General features: G+C 38.3%; 1 protein-coding gene across 1 annotated transcript in view; it reads right to left on the reverse strand.

Moving 5' to 3' along the window:
- Positions 1-13,353, reverse strand: part of LOC102226630 (receptor-type tyrosine-protein phosphatase N2-like) — a 185,846-nt gene that overhangs the window by 77,776 nt on the left and 94,717 nt on the right. Inside the window, exon 12 of the mRNA XM_023335461.1 lies at positions 8,639-8,703. Within this exon, the coding sequence (XP_023191229.1) occupies positions 8,639-8,703 (65 nt within the window). The remainder of the gene's footprint in view (positions 1-8,638; positions 8,704-13,353) is intronic.

Below are 13,353 nucleotides of genomic sequence, written 5' to 3' on the forward strand. Positions count from 1 at the left end.
TCTTTTCAGTCTTTTAAATTGATCGTAATAGTTTTGTCAAGGTCTGTCAAAGCTATTCTTTTGACTTTTTTCACACATTTTAGGCAAGTATCAAAACTTCAGTTGTCTTTTGGCTCAACAACTGAACTCTGAGTTTAGGAGGAATTTGTTTCCAAGTAACTCGTATATCAAAGAGAAAAACTTAGATTTAGGTTTAAACTGGACCTCAGGAACTACAGAACACAGAAATGAAGAATGACTCAAGAATTTAGTATAGTACTATAATTTATATCAAGTTTTTTTTAATAACTAATTTCCTCAAATCAGTTCAAACTGTCTCACTCCTACCACTATAAAGAATAATAAACACTTCTCAATCAAATGACAGCAGTCACAAACCAACACAAACATCCTAAATTAACTCCAGCGTTTCTGTTTATCCAGTCGTTTGGGTGGAGAAAAGCTCCAGGAGTCAAAGCTTGACCATCGAGCAATCGGGTGTGTTCCCCTCCCCCATGTTGGTTCCCCGGCCCCCTTCATGCAAGCAAGGTTCACCAATCTACACGGCCCGCTGTCAGAGCTGAATGGATCGCTCCCCTCCCCTGAGACTAATTTGCCATGTAAGAACGCAGCTCTTATAAGGCACCTTCATGTTCCTCCCTTTGGAGGTTTTCCAGGCTCATCCTACTGAGAGGAGACCTCAAAAAGATGTAGAACTCACTGTATAGAACATCTATCCCTTAAAGCTCTATAGCACGTTCAGATCACCCAGAATGCGTTCCTGCATAGAGAGATCTTTGGGGTTCCCCAATGGATCTTCTGTCCTGTGACCCAAACTGTGATGAGGTGAAGACAGCAGACTGGCTAAGAAACAGATGATGTAGAAAAATGCTAAATTCATAGAGAAAACTGTAATATAACAGACGATAACACCACTGGAGTGTGCCACTTGCTTTCATCATGTTTGAAATTGAATCAAAATAAATTTTTTTGCTCATGCTAAAGTTAAATTAAATGTCATTACTCATATCTATGTATCTTCAATGAGTCATTATGGATGGTGAAGTTATGTGCGGTAAGAATCCCCAGTAGAAGTCAGTCTCACGACAAACCTGACAGCCTCTGACTAATGACTGTTGTTCTCAGGCAGCAGAGACAATACTCCAAAGTAACAAGTTCTGGTTGACACCATCAGCTATAAAGTACTGCTAATCTGACTCATTTGCTTTTGCTGCTCCACTTTAAATCTGTGTCTGGATAGAAAACCAGGAAGAGGTAGTTGAGGATGTGATCCAAACCCGTTATGATAAACAGAGACGGTTTGAACTTCCTCTTTGTCTCCTTTTAACTCCCCTGGGATTTGGGGTCGTAGTTCAGGTATTATTTGAGGGTTTGAGATGCTAATCAGCTGCTCCCAGTCGTAAAAACAACACCTTGTTGCCAAGGTTAAGCATCGAGTGTTATAAAGTAAAAAGGTGAGAGCAAAAATCCTTCCAGCTGCACGGCATCTAAAACCAGAGAGAACAATGGTTCAAACATGCAACGCCTCCACCAAAAAAAAAAAAAAAAAAACATGAATAAAGTCTACAACAGAACAAATACACAATGGCATAAGCTTTACACACAAAAATTGAAAACCAGAAGATTTTTTTTTTTACTTTTTTGTTTAAATGAAAGCTTGAAGTCTTAAAGAAGTTTTAGAAATGAGAATTTGAATTATGTTGGATCTCAGAGTTTAGTGGATCAGTATACCTTTAATATTTTATTAAGACCAAAAAGCGGCACTAACAAACATTAATCCATTTGTGACAACTTAATGGTATTGCAAGATTAAAGCAAATATTGAATAATAATTGCAGCCAGTGCTGCACATATTCAATGTATGAATTTCAGAGCAGCCTGCTTGAGTAGGCTAATTTCATTATTCAGTACTTATTTACCGAATATCTTTTTCCAAATAACATACAAAAAATATGTTTATGCAGTTTTATTGCATAAACCCAAACATTTTAAACTAAAGTCAAAAAATAGAATTAAATGAAAACTTAAATCACTTTCCCAGCTTGTATTTATGATCCCTCCATTCGTTTCACTGAATTGTTTACGTGCCTACTCCTCTCCAGTTTGCGTTTATGTACATAGATGCATTCTACATTTCCACAGGCACCTCTGTCCATTACCGCCTGCACACACACCCACACCGCAGCTGTACAAACAGATCACTCCACCGCTGCACATCAGCTCCGTCAGCTGCAGGGTGGCAGCACACATCAGCCCGCGGAGGCAGAAATATTCCGGTGAGCTTGTAATGGCTGCTGTTGTGGGCGGCGGTGATTACGGCTCAGGCTTGCAGGCTCTAACAAACCCTTTCATGCCCACCTGTGGAGCACAGCGGCCTGTGTCTTCCGGTCAGACGGCCAGAGTCCAGTATGAGCTATGCAGATGAGCAAGCAGCCTCCCAGCTAGCAGGAACCTTCAGCTGCAGATGCCACGCAGTGCGTGGAGAATGTCGCTGCGGCTGGAAAACCGGAGGATTTAAGCAAAGCAGGTGTTCAGTGGAAAAAAAAAAATGCTTATGACAAATACTTGCTTAACTTACACTTCTGCACATTTTCATTTCTGCGTTTTGTTCTGTTCTGATATAAACCACAGTCCAAAGTTGCGACTGTCCTCAACCTGACAGGTCAGAATCGCATAATTAAATCCTGATGCATTTATTTATGCATGCAGGTAACTCTGGATGTAACTGGTGAAGCCCTTCTTACAACACAGTGACATTGTAATTATTTAGCGACCTAACCACAATATAAGACTCCTACCAAGCCAAGATACTCCTGGTCAATCAAGCGTGACTCGTTACTGATGAGACAGGCCATTTTAGATCACCAAGCCATTTGCTCAGTGATGCATTTACAGGAAGTGTTAATGCTGTGCATTGTCCAGCCAAAATCAGTTTAATATTCAGGACACTCCACCGAGTCTACAGGTTTATAATACCAGGCTCCATGCTGCTGCCACTACACACACCTTTTCAGCGTGAACAGCCTCTTTGAAGCAAGTTATGTGAGGAAAGAAAAAAATTATTCTCACTGTGCATTGAAAATATAGCCTTTTATTTCCTACTTTAACTATCCAGGTGACCTGCACTGAGCCTAACAGCCTACTTAGCACCTGTGCCACAAGAAAAAGGAGGTGTGAGCCTTGCACAGCAGATGTCTGTTGTCCCAGGCTGTTTGCCAGAAAGACCAGCGGGCGCCCGTCAGCCTCTGAAAGCAACAAGCTGGTCTGCTGAAGCATAGCTCACAGTCACAACAGTGTGAGCTGAACATGCTGAGTAGAATGCAGAACAGGTAGAAGAAAGACAGCGCTGAACTACTAAGTCTTCTAAGTAAACAAAGAACATGGAGAACAAATAGTACTTCCATATTTATGAAATACAAATGTAAGTCGGCTTTTTTTTATCACATCCTTTTGGGCGCTAATGATAGATCAGCTGCAACCTGGTCTGCATTCCAGCTCAGATTGGGCCAGACGGGTTCAGAGTCTCTATGCAGAAACCGTCTATACTAACAACCATGCAGTGCAGATTGGTACAAAACATGACAAGATTTTGAGAAACTAACAGAAAACTGATGTTTTAGACTGATTCCGTTCTCTGTCTTGTAAGCAGGTAGAGCTCAGAATTTGACAGACACCTGGGTTGAATCTCTGAATGCATCTGGCCTTTAATGCCCCTGTGGCGAGCTGTCATTATCATATCAAAGACTTTTTGGTTGCAGACAGAAAGGAGAACCAACACTTCAACAGCCTCTCCATCTAATTTTTGCATGAACCCATTTGAATATCTACAGAAAGCGATGCACAAGGATAAAAGAGTGCAGAGAGTGCATGTGAAAAAAAATAAAAACACCCACACAAAACACTCAGGGTTACTCTCACTCCATCACACACAGATCTAAATCTCATGTACATTCAGTCTCCTTTGCATTCTGTTAGCATGTCATTGTTTTGGGTTTCGATTATTTATTTCTGTCTTTGTGACAAAAACTGCAGGTAGGGCAGAGCGACATGGCGAACAGACAGCCTTGATCCGGGTCTCGATGCTTCATGAATATGCTCTTTCAAATCCACCCCTGCTTTCATGCTGCAAACAACAATAGTGTGTCATTACAACAGATACCATCATCCCAACCTTCAAAACCACAGGCAGGAAAATACTTCCTGTAAAATCGTCACGGAGAATTTTCATTGTGGCTAGAGCAAGACAACCAACAATACACTCAGATTTTATTCAACACAATATATTCTCCAGACAGGAATGAAACCGCAGGAATGCAAAATACCAAAAAACGATAAACTACATAATAAATAAGACATTTTCTGACTTATTTAAAGAATAATTTTGCAGATAAACTATGTAAATAGTGTTGTAAGGGTGTTTGCTTTCCTCAGGGTCTCTTCTCTCCACCCACTTTGGTCAATTTTTTTAAAACTTGTTAGTTTTCAAAAATTGCTGGTTATGCTTACAATTCTTATATGAGGTTATATTACTATCAAATCTTTTTTATAGCAAGTGTTAAAACCTAAAACAAAAATGCTTTTGTTGTATACTGAATATTTGACAAATCAAGAGCAAGTCAGTCTGCGTAAAGTCTGAGGAGGTCTGATGGTGTAAAGGGTTCGAATTTAAACCAAGCTAATATTTGTGTATTTACAGTATTTCACCATAAAGATTAAACCTTAGAGACACATTGACAGACCTATTTGCAGATACTACATGCATGTATAACTGTTCATTTTTAAAAAGTGTACCATTTTAAATGAGCTGTTAAACATTCTTCAAAGTGAAATCAGCCAATATTCCTGCTGCTGCTGCCCTGTCTTCATAGAATAAAAATCAGATCAGTATAAAAGATGGTGGTTTATATCTAGATGGTGAAGAACATTTTCTAGCTGCAGCCAATCGTCTCTATGGTCAAATGAATCCGTTATAGTTTTTATATAGATATGAGGCGCTCTCTGCTACTTTTACTACCTGCAGCGGTGCAATGAAATCCTCTGTATTGCCTTTTATTTCAGTAATGCTGTTCTGAATATGATCTTTCTTTGATATAGTCAAAAGCTGCTCTTGGAATTTCACCATGATCTGATGAACGGACCAGGTGCTTGAAGAGGAGAATATTTTTTTCCATATTTTTGATCACTTCTATATTTTTTGTATTTGTAACTGGAAAAAGATTGTGACCTGATGCAAAAATTTAAGCAAACTTATTCATTTTAGTTAAACTAATGTGTTTTTTAATCCAGCCTATAAAATAAAGCAAACAGTGCAGCTTGGTGAATTTTTCTAGTCCTGTTTTATTACTACATGCTATTAGTTCAAGGGCATAAACTACCTCGTTGGTAATGAGGATGATTTCAGAACATTTGTTTACCTTACAGCCTCAGTCACTGAAAAAAGTACCACATTATATCCATCCAAGGTAATTGTAATAAAATGTTGAAAGTTTCTGAAACTTAGCATTTTGTTTTAGCCTTTAAAATGTGTAATTTTCTTTCATTCATAACTATAATTGTTCCAACTTCATACAAAGGTGTCAACGCAAAACTGGACCTCGACTGCAGACGTGGCCGATAAGTAAAAAGAATTAGATCTAAATTAAGGTTTCTAAAAAAAATTGATAACATTTTAAGAGTCCTTGCAAAAGTATGAACAGGGTAACAGAGTTCATGAAAAATGCAATTGAAAGTTCAATTTTTAAAAAAATAAAAAATGTCACCATTTACAATTTAAATGGATTGGAAGCCCAAATGATTACACAAAAGAAATTAATGAATAAATTGAAGGAAGAAGGTCAAAGAAAAGGAAAATCAACTTCTTCTGTCACTTTAGTTTGCAAGCTCATCATAATGTACAAACTTTATATGATTTAATCAAGTATAGGAGCATGCATGCAGACTCACATTCTGCATAACAATTTTTAGTGACTTTTTTCCTTAGGCAAGCTGCTCACGCCTTGGAGGAAAAAATTCAGAAAAACACAAGTACACGCAACGAAAAATACTTAAGTCTCCAAGTAAAAGAGGAAAAAACCTGAATGACGGATTTTAGAGAGTAACTAACTGTCTGGAAAAGAAATCTGAGAGGCGTCACGAATCATGAACAGCAGGAGATTTGCTGAGTCACTCTCAGAATATCGAGCAAGACATGAAAATTATTCAAACGTGACAGCATGGTTGATTTCTAAAACTCTTCTGCTGCCAGTTCTGACTGTGTGTCATCATTATCCACATTAAAAAATAAAAAAATAAATAAATAAAATCGACACCGATGCACATTTTCCATGAAATGAACTGAAACCCGCTCACTGATACCAATGTGATGCCTGGCATAGAAATTTATGTTTAGCTTCGAAAGGAAATAACTTTTAAAAATCCATCCAGCCCAAAATATTTATGTATATTTATGTAAGTTATTGCCAAAACAAAATCAGTCATATTTTACAATATCTGCACTGTTTCCATTAAGTACATTACAAAAAATTAAGAAACAAAGAACTGCTTAAAGCTGCAGTATAGTTTTTTTTAAATATATATTTTCCTTTTCAAATTTCTTAAAATTGTTAAAATGATCAAAGTTCCTCTGCACCCTGGTTTGGGTTATAAATGGAAAACTTTGTGCTCCAACCTCTGTCTTGTCGTCAGTGTAGTCTGTACTCATGAGCACAATCTCCACTGTTACTCATCACATCTAAATACACTAGTATATATATTCATGCTTAGGTTGCAGCTCAGATATAATCTCTTTGGTGAATAGAAACAGCTACCATTAAAGGTCTGTTTTTATCCTTAAAATCTGATTCTCAGAAGAACGGCTGTAAATTTGGAGATAAAAAGTGGAAATCAAGAAATTAAGCAAAATCATTTTAATCAGGCAAATTAAAAAACAACACAAAAACCACTTCTTTGCAGTGAAACGAATATATCCAGCTAAACCTTGTAGCTGAATATCATTTTAAGTTACTATTGGTCTGAAATCTGATGTCAAATATGTAAAGTCAAACATGACATTTTCTAAGTGTAGATTTTTTGTCATATTTCATGTGGATGAGCACAAACATTGTCCATCAGTTTCGTTGATCCACTCTCAGCCGGTAACTCCTACTCACAGCTTCTTTCTAAGGTGCATAAACATTTACAACCCTGCAATAAATCATGATTAATTTTACTTTTCAGCTCTTTTGTCTTTTCGGGTTTATTGCATGCAGCTCACCCTGTTATCGTTTCACTGGAATAACACATTTTCACATTACTACTACATCAGGCCATTATCGTGCAGGAAAACGACAACTCACCCATGTGCTTGCCAAATAAACCCCACGCTCAAAGCTACGGGCCTTTTTTTAGTTTCAGTTTGCAAATCTGCGAGTGAACAAATGGCCTCCTCTCCACTGCTGAAACTAACTTCTCATCTGTTTTATTTTCAACCTGTCAGTGTGATGAAGTATGCTAATATTCTCACTTTAGAGTATGTGATAAAACTATAATAAACACAGAGTGAGGGCTATGATGGATGCTGTGTTGCAGGCTGGGAGCTGCAGATTTTTGCTTCCCTTTGGTCTTGCAGCTTTAGATGACGGGACTTTCTATAGTTTTCTCTCTGACAACATATCGTCAATTGGCAATAATTGTCTGGTATTGATCACCTCAGCAGACCCTCCGTCCATCCCTCACCTTCAGCCCTCAAACTTTTCTCTTTTCTCTTGCAAGCCTTCGTTTCTAAAACCATTTCTTGCTCCCTCCTCCTATATAAGCGCGGCGAACAGCATGCCATCATCGTTACAAAATAACTCTTGAATCAATAGTGGAGAGCAGACGCTCGGCAGTCCATTTACGGCTGAGCTGGTGGAGAATAACCGTGCAGGAGATGACAGGAGAAACGTGAAGGAGAGAGAAGCTGAACTTTAAGGATGGTGATGAAGTTCTGCTTACTTTCAAGGAGTGTTTGGTTTTTATTTTGTTGTTTTATTCATGCTAAGATCAGTGGTTCAGAGGTAAAACTAATAATACTATAATGATAAATTACTACTACGCCTAACATCTAAATTTATTAATAAATAATCATATAGATTTAGTAATCTCTCAATAACAACCACTAATAATTCTATTACAACCTCTAACAAAGAGTGAGTAACTTTCCTTTCAGGTGTAATAAGCTCAACAAAGCTTGCTTTAGAGTAGCCTGGATAAAAGAAATACTTCACACAACTTTAGTTTTGCTCTGGTATTGTGACTGAGGTCACACTGTTACTCAGTTACACCTGACTTCATTGTGCATTCACACTAGCACCAATCACAGACAAACAGCTTCAGGGATAAAAACAGTTCTGGTTTATAAGAAGAGTAAAAACGTTTGCTCATCATCAGCCACTCACCTGCTGTTTGGGTTGTGATCTGAAGCTTCTCACATTTAAACAGAAAGTTTTCTGACTCAATTATAAAATCACTTCATTCCACAATATTCAATAAAAATTCAATGTGAGCATTCTGTCAACATTCCATATATATCTTTAAATAACTAGTTTGCGCCTTAGCAGTAAAATCATTTAAATCTGAGCCTAATTGTGAGAGGAAACAGGAAGCGAAAGGTTGGACTCACATCAGCGACTCCAGCCTCCAGGATGGTGAGCTTAGTTTCCTTCTCCAGATCAGCTTTTTGTTTAACTGCAATCAGAAAACAGACAAAAATATTTATTATACAGTAAAACAGGAACATTAAAAAAGGTGCAGCTCAAGAAATAGTCCAGACCTGCTCTTGTTTCTACTGAATGATCTGTGAAGTTTTCATAAATATGCTGTATATACAGTACTTATGTGTATATTGTTGTTGGTGATAATCAGCAGAAGGAAATCTACCAAACAGGCTTTTGAATGTTTTGCTTTAATAACTTGAAGGAAAAAAAAAATCTATCTGTTTATTTTCCTGACGATCATTAAATCACACCGGGGAGAAGCTGGAGCTCGTTTGTCTTGGAGCTTTTATGAGTCTTTAGAAAACATTTATTTGAGTACGCAGGTGAAGGAGATGTTGGTGTTTACATTCTAGAATTTTCTGATGCTGGGAGTTGAATATTCTGATTGATTTGTTCAAGTCATATTCTACTTCCTTCGTGTTTATTATTTTTCTTTGCTGAAGATAAACTGCTGAACTTTTGATTTGTGGAGCAGATTTTAAAGGCAGTGATGTCGTCTTCTGGATCTTTTCCCAAACATTTGGCCACATTAGGCCAGCAACACCTCTGCAGTGCTGGTGATCTAAAAGAGCCATTACTGCTGCAAATCATCTCTTTATGAAATAGGAATTTTTAACCCAACTTGCCGCCAGGCAAATATTAAAACACATTTCCACACAAATACAATTAAACCCTGCACAGTTCTCTTTTTTCACCCATTAATGTAAAGGGAAACAAAGAAGACTTCAATTGAAATTCATGACAGAGAGCATATTAAAACCAGAACAAAATGTTCTGAAAAAAAGAAAGCATACATAATTACATTCACTTTGCTTTGCATCTGAATGCAGCAGTGGAAAGAGCAAACCTCCTTTGTTGACACACCAGGCAGATGAAGGATATGCAAATAGCAAGTCTTGATGCTGTCATACTCCTCCAAAGAGCTTCAACAATTAGACTTTCAATCTGTCAGAGCACGATTCTCTGCTAACCTTATGCAACGTGTGGAGATATTGCAGGTCTTGACCTTAAAATGTATTTTGGAGAAAATCAGATGACATACTGTACTAATGGCAAAGCACAGTCAGCTGCAACTGTCTAAAAACTACAGTTCCCCTGAGAAGATTACAATCTGCTACCATGGGTGGGAATGTCATTTTCATTATTTTCTTCTTTAAGGGTGTAATGATTATTTACCGAAAATACAACAAAATCCACCATGAATTTGCTGCACACTTCATTTCAACTTGAATTATCTGAGTTTGTAGTTGGTCCTGTTTCTTTTTTCCAGTTTGTGTCGGTCACTGTGAACACATTGTTCCAGCTACTCCAAGTTCATGGCAGATTTGACGGTTAATTATTACATTTTTCTTTCATTTTTTCATCTGTTCATGATATGGTTTAAGTTTAGTTGGAAATATTTTAGGGAACAATGTCCCAAAAACACAATAGAGCTGGTTTTGGATAAAGCAGGTTATCAATAATCTTCTGAACTATGCTTACAAACGTCTTGTGCTCACATTGATGTAAACTTTATAGGCTATGCCCTGAAGCTGGTCTGTGTTCCCATACAAAATAAAAAGCATAAATCAATTTTGCATCCAATGAATCCGGATAAAAACAGCTTCAAAAATATTAGTGTTTGGAGCGTTTCTTTTTAAGTTGAAAGAAGATGCAGCAGATTTACAACAAAGTGAAGTGTTTGAGTAACAAGTGATTGCTTCATGTAAGATATTGGACAAAGTAGGATGAAAGTATTGTCTGTGACGTCCCAGGAAGCCGACATGTCTTAATGGCTCTGTCAAAGCTCGGCATCTGCAGACTCCCTTCAGTGAGAAATGGGGGCTGGCTTGGTTTGTCATTGTCAGCTGTCCATCTGTTCGCTGAGAAACACCTGAACAAACTTCTGGTTTGGTGTTACAACCAGCTGAGGCTTTCCTTCCCTTTTGCCCCGATTTTAGATTCCTCTCACATTAAAACCTTGTAGCAACAAGGAATGGGAAGTGGGCAGAAGTACGTCATGCTTGAGTAGTTCAGCCCACACCGAGAAGTACAGCAGCTCTGTGTGATGAACTATCAGCTCACTCTTGAAGGCAGCATGAATTATTAATTGACTTTTACTTACAGGAAACATGACTTTTCGGCTGTGGTGATATAATTCTTCTACACCACAGTTTCTCCATGGTAATTACTCCAACTCCAGTGACTTAAAGTGCGCCCAAGTGACTATTCAGAGGTGCACAGAGGTGAGGTGCTTTTAAACCAATCTAAAGTGATTGGTTTTGTGTCCAGTCACACCAAAATGCTGCATATTAGATCTCCTGTACCACAATGTCTGTGCCAGTGCTGGAGTGTTGCTTTATTAAACATTAAAGGGGAAGTATTATTCATTTTTCCAGGCAAATAGTACCATTTTACAGCACAATGAAGCAACTATGATAGCTTCAGTGGCTATAAAAATGATAAATATATCAAATATGATTAAAAAAAATTACTTGATAATTTAATGTTTCATAATTGGGCATCTGTCTCCTGCTCTTTCTGAAGCTCCGACTTCAAGAAGTCACCACAACATTGCTCCTCCATTAACTCTTTAAAGGGACATTATTATGAGTTTTCTAGTCACAGAGTGGCATTTTATAGAAAAATCAAATAACTATCTTAATATTTATTTATATTGTTATAAAATGCTATTTATTTCAAATATAACTTAAAAGAAATTCAACTTAGTAATTTATTGCTTTGAAAAGGGCAGGAAATCATCTATTAACCCTTTAGCAACATTTTTACCAGCGTTTCACTGAGAAGTAGCTCCTATAATGAGCTCAGCAGTTCCACCAGGTGTTTGCTAATTACTGCTGGCTAGTCTGAAGGAGCTGAATGGGGGACTTATGTTAGAGGGCTCCTGTGTGAGACGTTTTGTAGAGTTGAATGCTTATCATGGGAGATTAAAGGATTTCTCAATCATACATGTCCAGGGATGTTATTTATGAGGGAATTATGACATGATGGAAAGCTCAAAAAAGTCAATTTTACATAATACTGCCCCTTTGATTAATTGCTTAAAGGACTAAAAATCTATCGTAGATGAAAACTGGGAGCCAGATTTAGCTCTCACCTCCCTGAAACAACAGAAGACTTTGATCCTCAATGCACCATCATAATTGAATGTGCCAAACCTCTTCAAGTTTCAGTGTTGGGCAAGCTTTAATAGACGAGCTCTCTCCCACAGAGCGTCACACCTCCATGCACACACATTTAATGGCTGCTACAAAATCAGACATTCTCAGACACAAACATGAGAGAATGTTCAACATGATTTTCATCCGGAGGGAACGAGGAAACTGTACCGTAAGGCGACCGTCTGTCTGGCGTCCTGGAGTGGCGGCCATAGCAGCCAGTGAGCGTGACTACATCACAGGCCGCAAGCTCCTTTTAATTAGCCCACAAGTCTCTGGACCTCGAAACACGACGGTCTCCCCGAAACGCAGCCAACGGGTATTCGGACCATCCGCTCTTCCTCTCTTCTGCAGACCGTAAATGAGTCCAAGTCGGATGAGAGCACAGCTTGTGGACAGCCGAGCTGAGGTGCCTCATTTGTACCCCAGCAAGCTCTCGCTGCCGAAACCCAAATTGGATCCATTTTTAAGAGGCTGCAACAGACCAGGTGCCGTGATCAGACAGAGCAGCGACTTTTCTTTCAGGCTGACAAGCAGCACGGTGCGAAAATAAGCCGTAATGTGACAAAATGGGAATGAAGCAGCAATGGTCTGCAGGCTGAAGGTAAATGGTCTTTGCTCACATCATTCTGTTTTTTTCTGTTTCAAGAATATTCCATCTTCCATCGTCATTCTCAGAAACATTCAAGCTACAGTGAAAAACTGAGCCTGAAGGGAACAAACATGGAGCAAATCTTATTTCTAAAAAAGAAAAGGGCCCTTTATTTGTCCTCCAAAACACACGGAGGCGCTTCATTTGTCAACGGTGCCGCCCCCATCTTGAATTTTGCTTTATGTTAACTCAATGTATCTGAGGCGCCTAGAGGGAAGCATAGCGAGTGCTGTGGATTCAGAAATGCTTCATTTTTCACCGCTGACAAAAGAAAAAGGCCCCGGCTGGCTCCAACAGTCTTGGACCAACAGAATGGGTCGTTATTTCAAACGCTAACCACCACCACTACCCCAACCACACAACCTCCACACATCCTGCTCACCTTTACATTTCACAGGCCATATAATGTGGACAAATAAGGGCTATCTGTCAAAAAGCAAAGGCGCAGAGCCAGGCGCCTTCACAGCAACGCATAACATTAATATGACAAACTTAGTTTGTTATGTTTCCAAGGAAAAATGTGTTGCTGGATTTTTCACATATTTTTTCTTAAAGCACCTTTTAATTTAACAATAAAAATAAGTAACGTGTGCTCCATGCGACTGGAAAGGAAAGTTAAATTGAGCATAGCAGTTAGACTCAACACCAAAGTTCATGCCAAGACTCAGAAATGTTGTTTTTTCCATTTATTCAAGCATTTAAATTTATTTGTATAATGTATACCTAGAAAAAAGTAATTAAAAATTACATATTGAGATCAACTTTACAACGTGACAATTCCAGATGTTTTCCTTTGAAGACGAATGTTTTA

Source organism: Xiphophorus maculatus, chromosome 6 (genome assembly GCF_002775205.1).
Source record: "Xiphophorus maculatus strain JP 163 A chromosome 6, X_maculatus-5.0-male, whole genome shotgun sequence".
NCBI lineage: Eukaryota > Metazoa > Chordata > Actinopteri > Cyprinodontiformes > Poeciliidae > Xiphophorus > Xiphophorus maculatus.